The sequence below is a fragment of the Chenopodium quinoa genome, unplaced genomic scaffold (assembly GCF_001683475.1).
Source record: "Chenopodium quinoa cultivar QQ74 unplaced genomic scaffold, ASM168347v1, whole genome shotgun sequence".
Taxonomy (NCBI): Eukaryota; Viridiplantae; Streptophyta; class Magnoliopsida; order Caryophyllales; family Amaranthaceae; genus Chenopodium; species Chenopodium quinoa.
The window spans coordinates 3,468,134-3,489,944 of NW_018743691.1; the positions used below are offsets into that span (position 1 = coordinate 3,468,134).

Consider the following 21,811-nt stretch of genomic DNA (forward strand, 5'->3'; position numbering starts at 1 on the left):
GCTTTTAAGCCAAAATGAAAAAGCTGTTTTGAGTAGCTTTTTTTGTTGGCTTTTGGCTTGTTGACCCACAAATTATCTAATAAACAGCCAACAACCAACAATTAATTTAACCGAACACTTTTATAAAACAGCCAATTTCAAAAGCCATTATAAACAGCCAAATATTTCAGCTGGTCAAACAAGCCAAGTGAACCAGCCAACAGCCATTTTGCCAAACAAGGCCATAACTAGCCCAAAATATGCTATCTCCCAAACTAATGCCTAGAAAAATATCGTATTAAATTATGTAACAATTCACTAGTAATGGGGTCAAACCTTATTAGGTTACTTATGGCTTGGTACTCTTATAAGCTAATCTACACTATTCAAACATTCATACTTTCTCCGTTCTTTTTATATTCCACCATGAGAGATTTCACGCTTGTCAATGCATTACTTTAGCTATTAATATCTTCAATTATAATTTTGTAAAAATTATAAAAATTTGATAATTAAAAAGTAGATTTCGAGACGAATCTAACTAGATCTTACATGACTATGTTTTTCCTGATGGATAAATCACAAATGATAAGATGGTCAAAGAAGAATAAGTGAATAGTGTAAAAGTCCTAATGGTGCAATAAAATAAATACGGAGGAAGTATATAAATTTACTAGACCAACCCACACTAATCTACCCTACTTTCTTTTTCTTGTTTAATGTAGTGAAAATGAAACATGACTATTTCTTGTTATTTTCCATTCTTATCTAAATTCCTCTAATTGACAAACAATGGACCATTTGCTAGCTAATTTTGACAATTCCTAAAATGCATGGACTTAAAGAATAATTGGAGGCTTGCAAATTGCATTAAATTGCATGATTACGATTGTTATCCAATGAACGAGTCAAATATGTTGGGGTTGATTGATACATACATTGTAGTTTATACTCTCTTGTGCTTTTCAGGTAAATCCCCTTAATAAATTAAAAGTCAATATAACTGTATAATTATTATTGGTTTATCCACTTGGTTATGGAGTAATTGGAATTGTGTGTTCTTATTTAATTATTATGGTTATTTTAGTAAAGAAAATGACTTTATTAAACCGATACCCGCACTAGCTAGTCAACTAACCCAACTATATAAGAAACGTAATTTAAAGCCAAAGTATGATTTTGAAAGTAGCATAGCTTTTTTACCCTTAACAAAGAAAAACGAAGGACAAATAAAATTAGAGTTGTCAAAAAAAAAAAAAAAAAAAAAAAAAAAAAAAAAAAAAGAAAAAGAAAAAAGAGTGGATTATAATGGCCCAAACTTGATCTAAAATTGCCTGGCTTGAACATAAAATTTTGTGTCCAACTCCGTGGTTAGGAGAAAAGTAACTTTAAAGAAAAAAAAGAAAAAAAAAATTTTAAGCTATATTGGCCTAAAAGATCTGTTTTAAAAATCAATCATATTACTTCCTCTGTTTTTTTAGTTGCATTACTTTTGATTTTACGAACTCATACACAATTTCGGGATAAAGAGAGGTCGAGAGAACAAAATAAATGAGATATATGTGGTAAGATAAAGATAAGAGTGAATTTATTAGTTAAAAAAGAAAGTGTTGCAACTAATTTAAAACTTTCTTTTTGAGAAAATGATGCAACTCATAAGAAAAAAAAAAAAAAGGAATTATATTGTTGTTTTATATCATATTGTTGCTAATTTTTTGATAAGCTAATAATCACTTATATAATACTTCCTTCGTCTCACAATACATGAAAAGTTAAACTTTTTTTTTTTATTATTATTTATCTATTAGATTTAACTATATATATATATATATATATATATATATATATATATATATTTTGACAAAGGATAAAAGGACAGAACCTAAAACAAATTACTGCTAAAGCAAATGAGATGGACAGCAGCTTCCCCTGCAATTTGGTGCGCCCTGTGAACGCGTGCCCGATCAGCTTTATAAATACTACACTGGTGGAAGGTAGACCCTACCCGTTGGATTCGTTGCACCAGCCATAAATACCGGATATCCCCTCGTCCATCGCCGCGCAGAAGAGTGACCAGATTGTAAGAATATGTAAACAGATGAAACGATTGAATGCCTGCATTTAAAGCCCATTGCAAGGCATAGTAACAGGCTAAGGCTTCCGAGTGAAGAGAAGAGGAGCAAAACCCAAAATTACTCCCACCAACAATCCTATCATCCAGAGGATCTGTATTGTCGAGACACCAACCCATTCTTGCTTGTTGTGTGTCTTTGAACCAAAAACCATCTACCTGAATCGTTAAGAATGATGAGCTTGAGTGGTTGTGCCCTAAATGGGCTACATGAAACCCAGGCGGGGGCAAACCCGGGAGATCAGCAGGAGAGAGAGAAAGCTCCCTCCCTGTGTCCACGTCCATATAGATAGTATGAGAGTGAAGAATATCCACTAGTTCCAGATCAAAGGGTCTTGTGACAGAAGTGTCAGGATTGAAAACCCTGTTATTTCTAAATAACAAAAGACCCCATAGAGTACCAACAAAGGTGCTAATACTGGGACTGAAAAGTCCATCCTGACTAATGAAAAGTCGGATATAGTCTTGGATCCAATCTGAAAGAGAAAGGTGTCCATGTAATTCTGAATGGATGCCCAAGGCACCACTCCTCCAAGCTGTTCTTGCAATAGTGCAATCTCGAAACAGATGGTTGAAATCTTCCTGTTGTGTACTGCATTGATCACAGGACACATCCTGTATGGGAACCCCCCTGCGTTGAAGCTCACTTTTGACCGCTAAACCGTTGTGGAATAAGTTCCATAAAAATAGTTTCCACTTTGGCTGTAACTGCAGGGACCAAAGGATTTTCCAAAACGGACTTACTGAATAAGAAGTAAGCGGCTGAGAAGGTCAGAGGGAGTAAACGGACTATAATTTTTTTACTAATATAATAAAAATATAAATATGTGCATATGCGTGTAATATTTGACGATATTTACAGGAGAGAAGGTCAGAGGGAGTAATGAAACAAGATCAATTAGCCTAGAGCGAGGAAGCACATACTAGTACTATCTACACCTTTTGCGGCAAATAAATTATGAGTACTTTGTATTTACAACAAACGACAAATCCTATAATAGCCCAATAATCTTATCCTAAATAGTCTTGCTTATATAGTATAGTATCTGCATTGCCAGAGTGGAAAATTGTCATAAGTTCTTAGCCAAGTAAAATAAGGAGCAAAATTGCAAATTGCCCGACCATGCAAAACTTAGATGTGTGATCTTTTGTTCCCCTCGTGTCTACTTCATTCGTTCCCCATTTTTCAAGTAATATAACTGACGACCCCTTAAAATTGATGCTTATTATTATGTTGAACCAATTAATTTACCTTTGCATGTGGTATTCGAGATTTAATTTCAAATTTAACTTTGTTCAACAAAATTAGTGGTGACAGCGGAGATAGCTTTTAACATTTGAGTAGCGTTTAATGTCAATTTAGATGTTGAATGGCATTATTAAATGTCTACTTTTGGAGTTGGAACATTAAAATTAATAATGCTTGTCAAAAGCTAATACTTTAAGTGCTAGCTCATCAAACACTTTTACAACTTTCAACCAGCGATTTGAATTGATCAAACACTAACCTTTACTGACCTCAAGAGCTAGTGCGGACTAAACCTAATTTACATCATAGTCTTTTATATATATACGTTAATAAGAAATGATCAAGCTCTAATTGCTTCTTTGTATACTTGTAGCAATAGGACTCGACCATCATTAGACACTTTTTCTTCCCCTATTTATCATTGATAGAAAAGAAATAGGATGATGTGAGTAGAGCTATGCACAACACCACAAAATTATATGGTTAGTTGGTCCCATAATATTATTGCTAAAATGTTACCATAACTTCAATTTCAATTCATAATCTCTATATAAGACTTGTCGGAAAATAAACAAGCAATAGTAATTTTACAACTAAACTAGCTAGCTTTATGGCTTTCAATACCTAACAACATTATTAGTTGAAACTCATTATTGGAGATAATGGTGGTTTGGAGTCTAGCTCTTGTCACTAATATAATGGCCTCACAACTCAAAAAATTATTTGGAAAAAGGAGATTTCAATGTTTTAATGGTTGTTCTTTTATGTAATTTGCATCTAAAATCAACTTTCATCATATTTTGCTTTATGTAGTGAGATCTAATGATCTATCATTGTTTGTGATAAAGTTTCCACCATGGTATCAATAATGTGTGTAACATTAAGGTGACTTGGACGCGACAGAATAGTTAGTATTGTGACAATACTACCCAAAAAAAAAAAAAAAAAAAAAGATGTTTGTGGAAAATTTTAAAACGTGACTAATTAGCAAGTCTCTTGGTAGATTCTAGAGCTAAATAATTACAAATAAATATTAGAATATATAGTTAAGAAATTTCATAAAATTTGCTCCAAACTACATTACTCACATCACTTTTCATATAAAGCCCTCCTAAATTAGATGACATACTAGTTAATGCTGGAATTTTTAAGTAAACCATAAAAATTTGATGACTGGTATCATCTTGCAAAAAATTTCCTGATAAGTTGAAATTGAAATATTAGCTTATTACTCCTTTCGTCCCTTAATTAGATGCATAGTTTCCTTTTTAAGAGTTTCAAAATTAGATGTATATTTCCTTTTTTAGTAAGTGATTTTTAACAAATTATCCTTATTCTCTAACTTTATTCTCCAAAATATCCCTAAATTGTCCCTAAATCAGTGTGATGTGGCACTATTGTATTTACTTTTGGTTTTGGCATTTAATGGTTGCACATAAACATTTAATTCTCTCTCCTCCGCATTCCCCATTTAAACACATGCAATTCATGTGCAGCTGTAGGCGTCGCTCAAAGTGCGCCTACATTAAAGCATGTGTGAATATGCTTGACACTCATAGGAAGTGGGAATTGACATATACGATTAGGGACGAGGAAAGTAGGAAGCCGCCAATAAGTTTTTAAGGAACTTGTAAACCGTTCACGGATCATAAAAGGCAACCACGAATAAGGGACAACGATAGGCAACAAAGATTGACCCGTGAAGGTTACACCCCATTCATAATCCATGAGATTACTAACTCCATATGGCTTGGAACCACGAAAGGAGGATCGGGGATGATGGTACGAAGTGAGCCATGGAGTCACATTCGCCCGTATTGGCCTATACTCGATTCTTATAGTGAAAAGTGATTCCTGTGATCTCAAAGGCATGCAAATAAAATACTCAATTTGCTCTAACTATTATTAAGCTAAATTGGTTTAATATTAATGTAACATATTATTCTAAAATATAAGTGATCACTTGATTAAACAACAAGATTAAAGGGAACCTAAACCGGTTGTCCAAATTATCTTATTAGGCGTTATTTTCAATTACATATTCCCTTTAAAATGCAATATGGTGATCAAATAGAATAAACATCAATATTGGAAGCAATTTAACAATAATAGCGTTAGTAAAATCAAATATAAAATAACCTAATCATGATATTAGCAATATAAAAATAAAATAAGTAATTAAATTAATTAATTACTCACATTCCGCGCGTTCCTTTAAATTGCTACATCATGAATAAACTGTTAGTAACTTCAATAAAATAATATAAAGCAAATGAAAATTAAATTAAATTAATATAGATTTGATTTGGTCCAAACCCTCAGTTATTTGTACCTTTCACGCCTTGATTTAAGGACGGAAACTCGGGTTAAGTATAGACTCCTTGGAGTGCTTAAGGGAAGAATAGTGTAATTAGGAATATAGGTTTAAGGCTTAGAATATGAGATAAAAAGAAGAGAATGATTTTTTGTGTAAAAGAGAGAAAGAGGGAAGGATTTGATGCCCCGAACTGCAGAAAGGAGGGGGGTATTTGTAGGGAAAATGAGTAGAGGGAACACGCGGAACCCTAAAAAGATTAAAACCCTAAAAAATAACACCGTGACACGGAAAAGAGCACCGTGACACTGGCCTGGCACCGTAAGACGGGGGAAGGCACCGTCAGAAGGGGGAAAATCCCGTGACGCGGGGAAGATTGGAGTGACGCGGGACATATTTGACCTACGGGAAGTGAAAATGCGTGAAGGGTTTACGCAGAAAAGACACGAGAAAATTCCGTGAAACGGCACACGTACCGTGACACGGAAGTGTACACCGTGGCACGGTACAATACACCGTGTCATGGTATGGGAAAACGCGGAAATTACACGGAAAAAGCACCGTGACATGGTGAGAAATACCGTGTCACGACAGCAGGTACCGTGTCACGGCAAAAGGTACCGTGCCACGGTGGAATTTGACGCGAAAAAGCTTCAAAAATGGCACTGTGACACGATGTATAGTACTGAGTCACGGCTTCAGGCACCGTCAGACGAGGCACACTCCCGTGACACGGTGCTTTTACACTGTGCGCGGTGATTCCAATTTTTTACCCGTTTTTAAAATCATCATAACTTTTGATCCATAACTTGGAATAAGGAAGATAATATATAATTGGAAATATTATCAAGTCTACTTTCCAACCCAATTAGAATCAGGTCAAAATTATTTGTAGATTTTAAGATATGGTCGTTTTAGTGGAAGGGTGTCGGTTTTAAGCCGAGTTTAGTGTTTTGCTCATATCTTTTTCGTTATAGCTCGGAATTGGGCTTATGATATATAGTTGGAAATTTTATTAAAAGGACTATCCAATCAAATAATAATTGGATCAAAATTATAAGACAAAAAATCAGTTTCTCTCGGTTTTGCGATGTGGACACGGAAAGTGGATAACAAGCTATGGTTTAGGGAAATGAGCTAGGAAATAAATTGGTTTATGAAATATATTGGATAGAACATGGATTTAAGCACTCCAAAGATTAAATACTCAACCCGACCAATAATGACAGTGAAAGGTGTTCATCATCGGGTTTAGTTTTGGGGAGACATTTTTAGGTGTCTACAGCAGCATATTAAATGAATTTGATTGATTATTTTATTTTTCATAAAAAAATGTCATTGATCCTTTTTGTTTTCCTTAAAGGATTGCTGACATGTACAAGTATTTAATTTATTTTTGTTTAATTTTCTTTTATTCAAAGAAATCTACAAATGTCTTTTAATACCCTTTGTACTTCCCAGTCATGGGTTTTAAGAATACTCCAAATTCCTTAATTTCCGTGTAATATTAGAAGTAGGTATCTAATTAAGTGACAGATGGAGTAAGAAATAATTTTTCAAGAAACATAAAAACATGAAATAATCTAGGTGTTGTTTGTTTGATATAAAAATTTGAGAATTTGTATTTCATAGGAATTCATTACCTCCAACCAATTACTAAGAATTGCCTAAAATTGTTTGGTTGGTATGTAGGAAGTTCTAAATCATGAGAATATCGAGGGGGAGGTTGAGTAATTAACTTCCCATGCTTTGTGGGAAGTCACAATTCCCATGAATGTGCAATTATCACATCTACAATTTTTATTGTCAACCAAACAACTTATCCATTTTTCAAATTTCCATGATTTTTCCCTTCCCTTATTTTCTTTGTGTAACCAAACAAGCCCCTAGGGGCTAGGGATGCCTCAGCTATCTTCTACATAATTCCATGATAAAAAAAAGGTATGTTAAGATTCTAAACTAAATTACAAACCTGATCTTTACCTGAATACAAAATAAGCCATGCTCGAGTTTTGATTAAAAAAATGAGCTTATTTGACCAAGTTTGAGGTTTGACTACATAAAATATCTATTCTGTTTATTTGGTAAAAAAATCTTTTTAAATGAGTTGATTGAGTCAAATAAGCTAATTGGAAAAAGCTAAGAAAATGGAGCTTTTTAGATTAGCTTATTAAGTAATCGATGTCAAATGACAATTTTATATCAATATGTTACTCTAATTCACATTCTTGCCCTCCCACTTTTTTACCGTAGTCAAGTAAAAACAAATTGCTTATGTCCTAAATTGTCTTTTCTTGTGTTCAAGTAACATACAACTATAACTAATAAGGTAATTTTATCAAACAACTTTACATAATACGGAGCACAAACTTTTATATGCGATTGGTCGTACCGTGCGGCCAACCACAATATATATATTTTTTATTTTACTTCTTTCTTTTCTCTGTCTCCTCTTTTCTTCTTCTCCTCCTCTAAGATCTATCCTCTCCTCTCCTCTCATCTCTCCTTTAATATTCCCTTTCAAACTTTCTCTCTCTAACATGGTTCGTTCGTTAGTGGTTCATTCGTTGGTAGTGGTGGTTTTTGGTGGTTTCGTGAGTGGTGTTTTTAAGGCCAAATTCAACCATGAAAAATCTAGCTCTAGAAGAGTTTTCATGGTCGAATTGGCCTTTTTCAGCCATATTTGAAGTGAAATTCGAAGTCATTGTTAATTTTTAAGGTATTTGTTCGACTTTTTTTTTTTTTTATTTTACGGTTTGGTTGGATCTGGATTTGTGTTGTGGTTTTGGTGAATTGTAGTGGTGGCTTGGAGTTTAAGACTTTGTTGATTAGGGGTTACTTAAGGGGTTACTAGATGAATTACTTGAGGGGTTACTTAAGTGTAGGGCTGGCAATCCCTGACCCGACCCGATAACCCGAACGAACTCGACCCGAAGTAACTGAGAGAAACCCAAACCCGACCCGATTCGAACCCGAATAGCCCGAATTCGACCCGATTTGACCAAAATTTCATTTCGTAATAATTTTAAGTTTTACACTATTTTTGATTATTTCTAAGCATAACCCGAAATTGACCCGAAATCTGACCCGAACCTGACCCACTAACCCGAATTGCCACCCCTACTTAAGTGGGGTTACTAGAGGGGTTATTTGAGGGGTTACTTATAAGTGGGGTTCCTAGAGGGGTTACTGATGTGGCACCTTGCCACACTGTGTGGCAGGGGGCACCCAAAACCCGCTAAATACGGAGTAAGCTCTTACCAATTAGTTATTAGTCAAAACAGTTAATGTAACCAGTTAGTTTACTAGCTAATGCTAACAGATCTAACTAATCAGCTAATTGTTAATTATCAAACAAAGCCTTAGAGTAATTATAAACATGCAATGTATGTATCCTGCTCTTTTATAGCAAGGATGGTATACACAGTGACCATATTGAGATTTTCATCGCAGTCTTATGGAGTCTTTGGATCACAAGGAATACAAGGGTGTTCAAGTTTGAAGTTGGAGGTTTACTAGCATTTTTGAGAAATTTTGAGTCTTCTTGTAATTCTCGAAAAATATTCCAGAAGCCGGGAGGAATTTATGAGGGGGAGGAGAACCTTGGGAATAGGCATACAGGACCCCCCACCAGGCTTTCTACGATTTGAGTTGGGCTTCGAAGGGAGTATAGGGTGGAATAGGAATGAGGATGTGCTGATTGAGATAGACGGGTCTTGACAGAAGCATACGGGAAATGCAGGGTTTAGATGGAGCTACTCTGTAGATGGTTCAAATTTTGAGGATGGGGGTGGGTCGTATGGAAAAACTAATTCAGTGGTGCAGTTAGAATTCCAAGCATGCCAGCAAGCGCTCACCTGGGCACGTCAGAAGAATTTTGAGAAGGTAAAGATCTACACTGACTCTGCAACACTAGTACAGAGATTGAAGAGTCCTGATCATAAGGATATTGGACTCATGTGGATAGTAAAGGAAATATGAAGAGTAGGAAGAAGTTTAGGGGGTGTCTCATTTGGAAGGTCGGGAAAGAACAAGTGACAGAGCCCACTTGCTAGCCAACGGGTGCAGAACCAATTTGTTATCCTTTTGTAATCTTTAGTTTTAGTTTCTTCTTGTCAAAAATAAAAAAAATAAAAAAAATTCAACGAATGATATTCTTGAGTGTGTTGTGTGAGTGTGTGACAATAAGTTCATAAGTCGAAAGCAGGACTACGGGAAAGCTTGAAGCACGAAAATTCTATAAAGATCAATCTGTAAACTAAGTATACCATAAAAATCCTGAAAAGGAACAATATCAAGGAGAGACCTGAAGATCTGGCACAAGAACTTCATTAAAGTCCTTTTTTTTTTTAAACATTCATTAAAGTCTTTTTTATCTTGGGATTTGTAATTATGCAGAAATCTCAAAAAATACTTTAAAATAGTAGGAAACTTACCGAAGCTAGGAACTCTAAAGGGCCGTTTGGTTGGGGGTAATCATCAAACGGAAAGGGAATCAATCACCCTGATTCCCTTTGTTGCTGTTTGTTACCCCTTTTTTTTTCATTCCCTTTCCCCCTTCCATTCCCCCAAATCCTTCTAAGTCCATTCCCCACCCCCTAGGTATTCCCATTCCCATTCCCTACCACCACCACATCACCACCTTCCTACCTACCCAACCACCGTCCTACCCGATCCTCGCCGCCTCTCGCCGACTCTCCCCTGCATCGAAATTGTCAATCTATTCGCACGTCACCGATCTCTCGATAAACTTCATCGCTTCCCCTTTTGCACCTCCCTCAACCCTCGTCGGAGGTTGTCGCACCTCAAACGGCGAGGGAGAATGGTTTCTAGGGTTTATTCGGGGCTGAGGGTAGTTTTTCAGGGTTGAGGGAGGTTTTGCGAGGGGCGGGGAGAGCTGTGCGAGGGGCGGGGTTCAACCGGCGAAGGGGGAGGGAGGTGCGGCGAGTGGTTTGGTGGCTGGAAACGGTGGAGAGTGAAGGTTTGAGATGGATGTGTGGTGGTGGGACTGGTGGTCCTCAATCCCCTTGTTTTTAAAGACCAAACAACATAGAAAATTTTGGGTATCTTCATTTCATTCCTTGTCTTTCCCTTTGTTCACTCCATTCCGATTACCCCGTGTGAACCAAACAGCCCCTAAGTTCTTATCCTTTTCCCACTAATTTGTTCCATTTCATGTACTCGTACCACTTTATTTTATTATTGGTTTATGTTAACTATATTTTAAATCATTTTCATGCTTGAATATAAATTTAAATATTGGCAGAAATACAATCATATTCCTTTCATGAACTTAGGGCTTGTTCGCATTTATTGAACTGAACTGAACAGATTAGAGCTGAAATGAATTTTTTATGAGAGAAGGAAATTAGGAGTTGAATTGAATTGAACTAAAATGAACTGAACTAATTGAAGCTGAAATGAACATAAATTAAGCTAAAGTGAATATGCCTTTAATTTTCTAGTTTTCATGCTTTCGTATCAAGAGCAAATCAAAAATTTAAATTTAAGGATTTTTTGTAAATAACCACCCCTAAATGTACCCTATGTTGAATTAACCACCCATTTTTTTAAAATTAAAAAATACCACCCCTAATTTACAAAACCTATAGATTTTACCACCCCTCTTATATTCCGGCTGGTTTTCTGATTGAGGGTCCATGTGTCACTATCCTATTGGTCTAAAATAACAAAATTTAAACTTTTTTTTTTTTTTTAAAAAAGCAACCATCCTCTCTCCTGCCACCGGGACATCCACCCTCTGGTTGGACCACCCACATCAACCAGCACCACCCTCGTTCTCCCCCTCCACCTTCACTACATCCGTCCAACACAACCTCCTTGTCGGCAACCAATCTTCCCCCAACTGTTGGCAAACTAAATCGCCTAAAAACCCCAGCCTCGGGCCCTCCTCCACCCTGAAACTCACATCTTGTTGAAAAACCCCCGCAGAAGCACCAATCGCTCCCCATTCACTCGCCTGAAAACCGTAACATATCCCTAATCCCTCGCCTAAAACTCGTATCCCCACCCTTCGCCTGAAAACGAAACCCTAAGCCACCCTCCACAGCCCTGTAATCCCCTAATAGCCTGAAACTCCTCACCTGAAACCCTAACTCCGAAACTATCCTAAAACAAGGAGGGGGTTGAAATTGTTGAGGGGGAAAGGAAGGGGGCCGAAAATAAGGCCGGAAAAAGAAAGGAGTGCTAGAGACGGGAAAAGAAGGGAGTGCTAGAGACGGGAAAGGGAAGAGAGGTGCCGGAGATGGCAGGGCTGCTGCGCCACCGGAGGTGGCATGGATTGGTTTCAATTTTTTTTTTTTTTTTTTTTTTGTAGTTTATTTTTTTTATTATAAAATACTAACTCAAAAATTGGCCGGAAAACTGGTCGGAATAGTGGTAGGGGTGGTAAAACCTACTGGTTTTGTAAATTAGGGGTGGTATTTTTTAATTTCAAAAAAAATGGGTGGTTAAATCAACATAGGGTACAATTAGGGGTGGTTATTTACAAAAAATCCTAAATTTAAATAAAAAGTGAATTATCAAATTTGTGGTTAGTTTCTCATATTTTCTTTTGCCTAGGCATCTTAAGAAATATTTAATTTACTATAATATCTTCCAAATCTTAGATATTAAGAACAAAATTAATTTTAAAAATACAATATTTCCCTCTCAATATCAATAAGACATGCATTTAGCAACTAGATATAGAAAATTAAGCAACTTAATTATTAAAAAGATATTATTGTATATCATATAAGTAGTCAGGTACAATCTAAATTAATTATACTTACATTAAAATTTTAAAAAATATGGACTTTTATCACACTTTTTTAGAGAATAAATTGTAAAAATACTATTGAATTATAAATTATTGTAATTTTTTTTAAAAATACTTCTTTCATTATTTAAATATTGCACTACTTGTATTTTAAGGAAATATCACAAATATTGCACCACATGTCTTTTAAGGAAATATCACCTTTAAAAAAAAAAATAATTTGTGTTCACAAATTAAATACCAAATATAACTTTACTTTTAACAATTTTGTATTTTTAATTTTCTCTCTTATCCTTTTTTCCACTAGGACTAGAAAAAATTGTACTCAACCCTTATGGTGCATTAAAAAATGAATAGAAATACTCCCTCCATTTTTAAATACTCCCTTTCCTTCCATGACTCTCTCACTCACTTCCTAATTATTTATTCAACTCAAGCTTTTTTCTTTTTTTATTTAAAAAAAATGGATGAAGAAATGAGATGAAAATGAAAATTGAAGATGATTTTAAAGATTGATGATGAAGCAACCTTTCACTGCATCGGAAAAAAAACACCCTTTCACCTTCAGTCCTATCACTCTGTCACAGTGTCATGCCTTTAGGAGATGTCCACGTACTGCTTTACGAGTATCAGGGTCTGTTCACGTACTGCTTTAACGTGGACGAAGCTGGAGTCGTAGATGCACTGTAGGAGAGTCGTAGATGCACTTTAGGAGATTTGTCGAGGTGTCAGGTGGCCAAAGAAGTCGGTTGCCTTGAAGCTGAAGGAGGTAGCCTTTAGGAGATGTCCACGTACTGCTTTAGGAGTATCAGGGTCTGTCCATGTACTGCTTTAACGTGGACAAAGCTGGAGTCGTAGATGCACTATAGGAGAGTCGTAGATGCACTTTAGGAGATTTGTCGAGGTAAATGCTGACTCCGACGAGAACAGTCGTCCGACGTTTAGATGCACTGTAGGAGAGTCGTAGATGCACTTTAGGAGATTTGTCGAGGTGTCAGGTGGCTAAAGACGAGAACAGTCGTCCGACGTTTAGATGCATTGTAGGAGAGTCGTAGATAAACTTTAGGAGATTTGTCGAGGTGTAAGGTGGCCAAAGAAGTCGGTTGCCTGGAAGTTGAAGGAAGTTGCCTTTAGGAGATGTCCACGTACTGCTTTAGGAGTATTAGGGTCTGTCCATGTACTGCTGGAGTCGTAGCCAGGTCTGGTGGTTGAGTTGATCGCATGACAGATGGTTCGTTGTCGAGGTGTCAGGTGGCCAAAGAAGTCGGAGCGCCCTAATGAAGCGAAAGATAAGTCCAAGTGGTGCAGATACCACAACGACTATGGCCACTTGACGGAAGAATGTAATGCTCTGAAGAAGGAGGTTGCCTGGCAGCTCAAGAATGTAATGCTTTCGTGGCTTTTTTGATTTTATTGTTTTCGTCGCTCCCTTTCGGCCGACACGGTACTCTTTGGAAGACGGAGACTCGGATTGGGCAAATGTCGGGCAAATGCTGACTCCGACGAGAACAGTCGTCCGACGTTTAGATGCACTATAGGAGAGTCGTAGATGCACTTTAGGAGATTTGTCGAGGTGTCTAGTTGCCCGACGTTTTCCCTCAATCACCCCTTCTGAAAACGTCGGACAACTGTTCTCGTCGGGCAAATATCAAACGGCGGTACGGTGAGCCCTTTTGGGTAAGCGCGGGTACTCGTTGAGCCCCTTTAGGTTCCGCTCACCAAGTACCGCCGTCTGACATTTGCCCGACAAGAACAGTCGTCCGACGTTTTCCCTAAAGCAGCCAGGTCTGGTGGTTGAGTTGATCGCATGACAGATGGTTCGCATGGAAATTGGAGGCATCAACCCTACCAGAATGGTTCGCATGGAAATTTAGAGTATATGTTTAGTTAGTTATGATAGGATATATTTTGGGTAAAATATATTTTCTTTCCTAGATTATATGATATATCATAAGATATAGTTCGTTGGAGATTTGGAAAGATTTCCATGTATTATAAATATTCATGTGAGTAGCTAATAATATTGTGAGCTTGATTTCTAGAAATTCTACAGGTTGAAAGCAACACAAGACGGCGTCGTACGGTTGCCTTGGTCGTTTGTTATGATCTCCACGGTGCCTTGCCGCCAAACAACCACGCATGAGTAGGTGGTCCCCAAGTCTATTCTGACGGCCGGATGCTTTCCTTTTCCTTCCATGACTCTCTCACTCACTTCCTAATTATTTATTCAACTCAAGCTTTTTTCTTTTTTTATTTTAAAAAAAATGGATGAAGAAATGAGATGAAAATGAAAATTGAAGATGATTTTAAAGATTGATGATGAAGCAACCTTTCACTTCATCGGAAAAAGAACATCCTTTCACCTTCAGTCCTATCACTCTGTCACAGTGTCACTTAATTCTTTAATTTTGTTTTTTCTTTGATTATTTCATTTTCCCTCTTTTTAACATGTACTGTATAGTGTAGTGGTGTACCGTTTTTTCTACATTTAGCATTACTCCCTCTAATTTAAAATACAAGTAGTTGTTACATACTTACATCACTTAAATACTAGCGTTTTGAGCACACGATGCGTGCTTACATGTAAGTCAATTCAGCATCAAGAAACTCACTATTAGTTTCATGCTATGACATTGATTTTTTAAAGTACCTTAATTAATATTCAACAATTTTGACATTTGATCACTAATTAAATGAACTATTTAAAAAAATCTGTATTTTTATCTTGATCACAAAAAAAAACTTGATGAATCATTAACAATAAGAAAATATTTTATTTTTAATGATGTTTTCTTAAAATATTTTTTAGCACTTTTAAACGTTTATTTTTTTTAAAAAAAAAAACATCTATTGTAATTTTTAAAAAAAGAAATTGGAATCTATTGATCAATCTTTGGAAGATATTTTTAATTTTTGAAGTAAATTTTAAAGATAGCTCTATTTCTTTTTTTTTGTCTTCATTTTTTATTTTAATTTGGAACTACAAATTATTTTCTCATCAAAAAACTTACAAATTATTTCTAACAACAAAATCATACAAGTTATTTAATGAAATTCAAGTATTATACTAAATTTATAATATCGGTCTCTTTTGCACCCTCCCGATACAGGTAAACACAGTCATAGAGTGAATACTGAACACCTCTATACGTAAAAGACTTGTAAGCTACAAGATCCGAGTCAAGTGTGTTATTAGCAATCTTGACTCCCCATTTAAATTTTTCTTGATTTTCCTCAAGTTTTGACATAGTTGCTCACCTCACTGAAAACACAGCTCTACAAACATTTGACAAGTAAAAAAAAAATAAAAAAAATCAATATCACATTATAAATACAAAAGTCCAACACTTCAACTAAAATATGCACAATATTACAGTCATAAACTTCTATCCCTAACCTACTTATTGCATTTAACTGAAACCATTTTACATATACTAGCTAACCTACAGCTGCATTCCATTGAGGTAGTAAAATTCAATGCTTGCACTACATTTGCAAAAAAAGGACAAATAAGGCAACACTAATGTTTATTTACTAATATCATACACCAATAAACTCTAAGCAAGCAATTTGTACAAAATGGTTCTAATAAAAGAACATTCCTACTCACCATATTCTGATGCAAGGATCCCACCACTTCTAATTCTATCTTATTGTTGCCAATTGCTAATTTGCTAGTTGCTACTGCTCTAAGTTACGAGTTAAACAATTATAAATGCAAAAACTTAATACCTTTTCTTGATTTAAAGGCCAATAAAAAACTCTTGTGTACTGAGTTTTGAAGGCAAAGTATTTCCCTAACAGCAATGTCTTTAAGGAGGAATATGTTTGGAGTTAATTACAGAGAAGGTATCAAGATGGCTGATGGGAAGACTTAAAATGTATGACTGAGTGCTGTTTCTAAACTGAGAATGTTTGACTACTTTAGCTATAATAAAATACACTCAACAAGAGAACACTATGACACTACCTGATATCATGTTTGGGTTTGTGGTTTAGGATATATAATAATAAGGGAAGAAGTCTAAGTTATGTTTTAACCCATGTTATTGCTAAGATTGATCTTATGTATTTTGGTATGTTTTAACAGAATTTTTTTCCTCAATAATGTTAATTAGATCAAAAATTACGGATATGCTTTGGTATTGAAACATATTACCAAACTACCGTCCACGTAGGATCGGTAGTTTGGTTTAATTTTTTTTTTCATTTCTCGTTCATAGAACGCTATTTAAAATAGCGTTTTATCGAAATAAAACGCTATTTAAAATAGCGAAGTACAAAAACGTGACATAATTGAAAAATTGGGGAGTCGTTGTTTAAAATAGCGACTTATGGTAGGAAAACGCTATTTACAATAGCGTTGTTCCTTTTAATGATATACGAAGTAATTAAGAATATTGAAAAAAAAAACACGTGACAAATCTCTTCCTCACTCTTCTCACTTCATTCACACTCTTCCTCACTGCCTTTGCACTTCCCACTCTTCCTCACTCTGCCATCGCCGCCGCCCCTCCGTCGACGCCGCCCCTCCCTCGCCGTCACCCCTCCGTCGCCGCCGCCCCTGTGCTGCACTTCAGTCGAAAATCGTGGAGGTTAGTTCCCCTTGGAACCCTAATTTTCGTTTTTTTCCCAATTTTGTTGATTGTTGGTTGTTTAATAATTACTGGTTTGATTGTTCATTGTTGATTGTTGAATAAACTTCTTTGTTGATTGTTGAATAAAACAAGTGAAGTATTTTTTGATTACTACTTTGATTGTTGTTTAATCAAATTCCTAATTTTCCGAAAAACCGAAAATAAGAAATACATAATTGCTTACCCTAAGAAAAAGCTAAAGAAAAACCAAAAGAAAGTTTTGTTTTTTTAATCAAATTGCTTACCCTAAGAAAAAGCTTTCTTTTGCTTACCCTAACAAAACAAAGAAATACATAATTGGCATTCTAATCAAATTGACTGTTTCTTTCTTTTACTATCAACAACCAATTATATGTTGATATCATGAACATAAAATTTGTTTGTAGTTGATTAAAATTAGATTTAGTTTTAGAATGAGTTTCTAAAATTAATTTTTTGTTGTCGAATGTGTTTATTTAGAACATGGAAAATCCAAATTTTCCCATTTTGTGTTGTTGGGGTGGGAAGCTTATTCATATCAATGGAGATGTCGAGTATAGGGATGGCGAGAGAAAGTTCATCTTTATCAACTCTAGAATGAGGTATTTGCAAGTGTTAGAGGAGATTTACGTAGTCATTGGTTGTGATCGCACTCTTTTGGACTTAAAAATTCTAATGAGATATCCTTTGGACGTTAATTCCTTTGCACCCATGCCACTAAATGATGATAACGCACTAAAGGCTATGTGGATGGCAATTTCTCAAATTTCTGCTAATGTAGTGCAGTTGTTTGTTGAATTGGTACCAATGAACCCAACCACCCAAACCATTACGGGTTCCATGCCTCATGTAGAATCAACCATGCTCTCTGAAATGCCTCTTACGAATACTAGTCTCGGAGTAGGTTCTTTTACAAGAATGCTTGTTGATAATGACTATGGATTGGAAAACTTGGAGTTGGAGGAGTTGGAGCATAATAATGTAGATCATTTTGGATATGATGAGGTGTTTGATTTTGGTGGTCTGTACTGTGGTGGTTGTATGGTGGTTGCAATTGTGGTGGTTGTATGGTGGTTGAAAAAGAAAATAGATTTATATATGTCAAGGCCTTCTGAATTGAGCATGGACAATTGCCTTAAGCTTTAATTGCTAAAGGACTATCATGCACTTTCACTAACAAATTGCTATTAAGGTGCACTTTCACTAACAAATTGCTATAAAGGAATAATCAAAAGGTTAATGCAGTCATTGGCTCTTATCTTTCATTAGATCCAAAATAAAATAAAAAATAAATTAACAAACATGCAAGATTGTAACGGTGTGGATTCGATTTTCTGATTTTATGTTCCTGAAAGCAACCTATGTGCATGTTGATTTGATTGAATTTTCCTTTGATTGCAGAATAATGGAGCTTATGTGTCCATGTGGAAATGGAGAACTAATCAGGCGAGTAACAACCAAAGGGCCTAATAAAGGTCGTGCTTATTACGTATGCCCTGGTACAGACAAGGCAAGTTTTTTTTGCTATGTAAATAAAATTTCATTAAAGCTCAGAAAACAATACAACCTAACAACATCCTTCCTAGGCAACTTAGAAGGTAAAACCCCCCTTAATTCTGCCTATCACTGTCTCCCTAATCTATGTATATAAAACATTACAATCAACAGCTACATTTGACCATAATAAGCAATTCCTAGCTCTCCAATTTAAGTACATTGCAGCATTGATGACAGCATAATAGAAAGATTTCTGAAATTTAGTTTTAGAACTCCTTTGCACCTTCCTAAAGCTGTGAACATAGGTATTACAAAAGCAGCCAGGAAACCAGCTTCTGACCTTGTCCCTGATTAGCTTGATAACAGAACAACCAAAGAACAAATGAGTCAAAGACTCACTTTCAGTCCTGCATAACACACAACACACAGATATCAGTATCAGAAATGCTCATCTGTTTTGGAATGATATTTGTTTATTTTTCCCTAATGTTATATCTTATTAAATGTTATGTGACAGAGAAATAACATCAAAAGTTGCGAGTTCTACTCGTTTGAAGACGAGCTTAGGTTATGTCCTTGTGGTCGTGGCTTCTGTCGCAACACCTTTGTAAAGAGAGAGAAATTTTGGAGTTGCTGTGTTGAGGTGTGATTTTTTTTATGTTTGTATGAAATGTAATTTGTGTAATTATACCATCTTTTCACGTTTGTGGGTGCTGCAGGGTGCATGTAGTTGCGGTTTCTTTTAGAAGGTCATGTCAACCTGCGAAGCTGCTTCGAGTTTCACTCGATCTCCTACCAATCCCTTGGTTGTGCCTCAGACTTCTCCTCCTCCTCTCAGTAGTAGTAGTAGTAGTAGTAGCAGCAGCAGGAGCAGCAGCAGTAGCAGCAGCAGTAGGAGCAGTAGCAGCAGCAGCAGCAGCAGCAGCAGCAGCAGCAGCAGTAGTGGCAGTAGTGGTAGTGGTAGTGGTAGTGGTAGTGGTAGTGGTAGTAGTAGTAGTAGTAGTAGTAGTAGTAGTAGCAGCAGCAGCAGCAGGAGCAGCAGTAGGAGCAGCAGGAGCAGCAGTAGGAGCAGCAGGAGCAGCAGTAGGAGCAGCAGGAGCAGCAGCAGGAGCAGGAGCAGCAGCAGCAGCAGCAACAACAGCAGTCTATGTATGAACTTGTGTTATTAGCATGAACTTTCTGTGTAAGAAGCAAAACTTTTTGAATCTTATTGTGATTATATGTAAAGGATTATATCTTTATATTGCATAGAGTTAAGCCATAGCAGCCTGGCAGGTCACTTGAAAAAATATTCATCAATGCATATGTGCAGGGTAACAACCCAAATGCATATCTACTTGAGGATCCATGCTTTTAAATTTGTTAGGGATCATCGAGTATGAACTTGTGTTAACTGATTGAGATTTCAATAGGATGGGAACCTTCACCCTAAAATTTGATTATGATATGTCTTGAAGTTAATTGGTTTAAATATATTTAAAATTTGTTGATCATTAATATATTTAACATCAGACTCGCAAGTAGCCAATAATTGTACGTAAATGGTCAAGCTAAGGTTGATGAAGAGAAAAAAGAAACCGTATTAATAAAGCAAAGAATCGATTCCTACAAAGAAAGAAAAGTTATTCACAACTACAAAAAAGGGCTAAGGGGTTTGATATTTCTTCTTAGATCAGTAATTGGTAATTTCTTCTTAGATCAGTAATTGGTAAAACATAATTCAAGCCAACTAAATGTGGTTTATCTTGTGAGGCAAACATCGAACGACGGAATCCGTCACCCCTCTTGGGGTAACACAAATTGATGATTTGCATTATAGGTTTAATTAATGTTTGTCTACCAAATGGTATGACTGTTAGCGTTGGGATTAGAAATCTGGTTAAATAGATAATTTCACTTGAAAAATTTGCATTATAGATTTTCTGAAACAACAAAGAATTTTGTTTGAAAGATTGTCGTTAATTAAATTTCTCACGGCTAACCATCCCTATAACATATGGAAAATCTGATCCATTGAGCCGGGCACAAGCACAAGTCTTTGGGTTAGTGCAGATTAGTTAATCGAAACCATTCACTTTAATTTTTTGTTTGGAAACACAATCTCAAATAGATGCGTGCATGTAAGACTAGTATATTATATATGAACAGTGATAAAGTATTTTTTATTTCTTATTAAGATACCACATCAAAACAAAAACAAAAACAAAAACAGACACCAAAATAAGATAATCTTGTGTAAGATACCTGGTAGCCATCTGTTTTTCAATGAGTCAATTTTATAATTGTAATTATTGATTGATAATCGAACAATTCACTTTAGTTTTTTGTTTGAAGTTTCAATATCAAATAGATGCGTGCATGTAAGACTAGTGGATTATATATGAACAGTGATGAAGTATTTCTTTAAAAAAAAAATTGTAGTTGATTTGTCAAATTTATGTAACATTTAATCAATAATAATTTATTAAACTAAATTAATTGTTGTACATTTTTTCTTTTAAAAAAAATTGTAGTTGATTTGTCAAATATATGTAACATAAAATTTGTCTTATCGGCCTTATAAATAGAGAATGTAGTAACATATAAAATGTTGCATAAAACATCCCAAATACACATAAAATCACTAATACGAAGTATAAGAAAACATCTCAAGTACACGAAAAACGTCAACCATAGGGAGACTTTATTTATTTACATATTGTCAAAACCAATGAATTGACGTTGGTCAGATACAAATTTCTGAAAAGAAACTTTATACATCAAGTAGTGAGATGGCTTAAATTTATCAAACTTGATATTACAAAAAGTGTGAAACAGTTTAAAAAAAACAAAACAAAAAGTGTGAAACAGTTTCAAAAAAAAATAAAAAATTGCTCCACTTACAAACCATTACAAAGCAAAAACATGCTCTTAGAGGTGGGAAGGTACCATCTTCATAGAGTGTGTTGACTCTTATGAAGTTTTGATGATGTTAAGAATTGAGCAAACTTCCTTTTAATAAGGATTTTCTAGTGTTGTGATGTTGGCAGGTTCAGTAAGCGTAGAGGGCTGAAGTAGGATCTGGAACAAAGGAACTTTAGAAGATCCATGAGGACAAGTAAAGAACAGAAGAAGAGTTCCAGCAATGGAACTTCCCGAAGTTTCTCAACAGGAACTTCAAACGGGTTGTAACGACCTGGTTCTGGTGTAATGTTGGGGCAAGCCTCAACAATCAAGGTTCAACACAAAGATCGAGATATCAACC

At 35.6% G+C, this 21,811-nt stretch overlaps 1 protein-coding gene across 1 annotated transcript; it reads right to left on the minus strand.

The window, feature by feature from the left end:
• Positions 1-1,861: 1,861 nt before the first annotated feature.
• Positions 1,862-8,378, minus strand: LOC110683902. Its single transcript, XM_021860307.1, has 2 exons — positions 8,298-8,378; positions 1,862-2,818 (listed from the first exon to the last, which is right to left on the minus strand). Exons 1-2 carry the CDS (start codon positions 8,376-8,378, stop codon positions 1,862-1,864), a joined length of 1,038 nt encoding a protein of 345 aa, XP_021715999.1.
• Positions 8,379-21,811: the final 13,433 nt, after the last annotated feature.

Coding starts and splice junctions, on each gene's coding strand:
- LOC110683902 (XM_021860307.1), bottom strand. CDS start 8,378: ATGACTTCGAATTTCACTTCAAATATGGCTGAAAAAGGCCAATTCGAC. Junction 2,819..8,297: donor CTAGAGCTAGATTTTTCATG/GTTGAATTTGGC, acceptor TGGTCCCTGCAG/TTACAGCCAAAGTGGAAACT.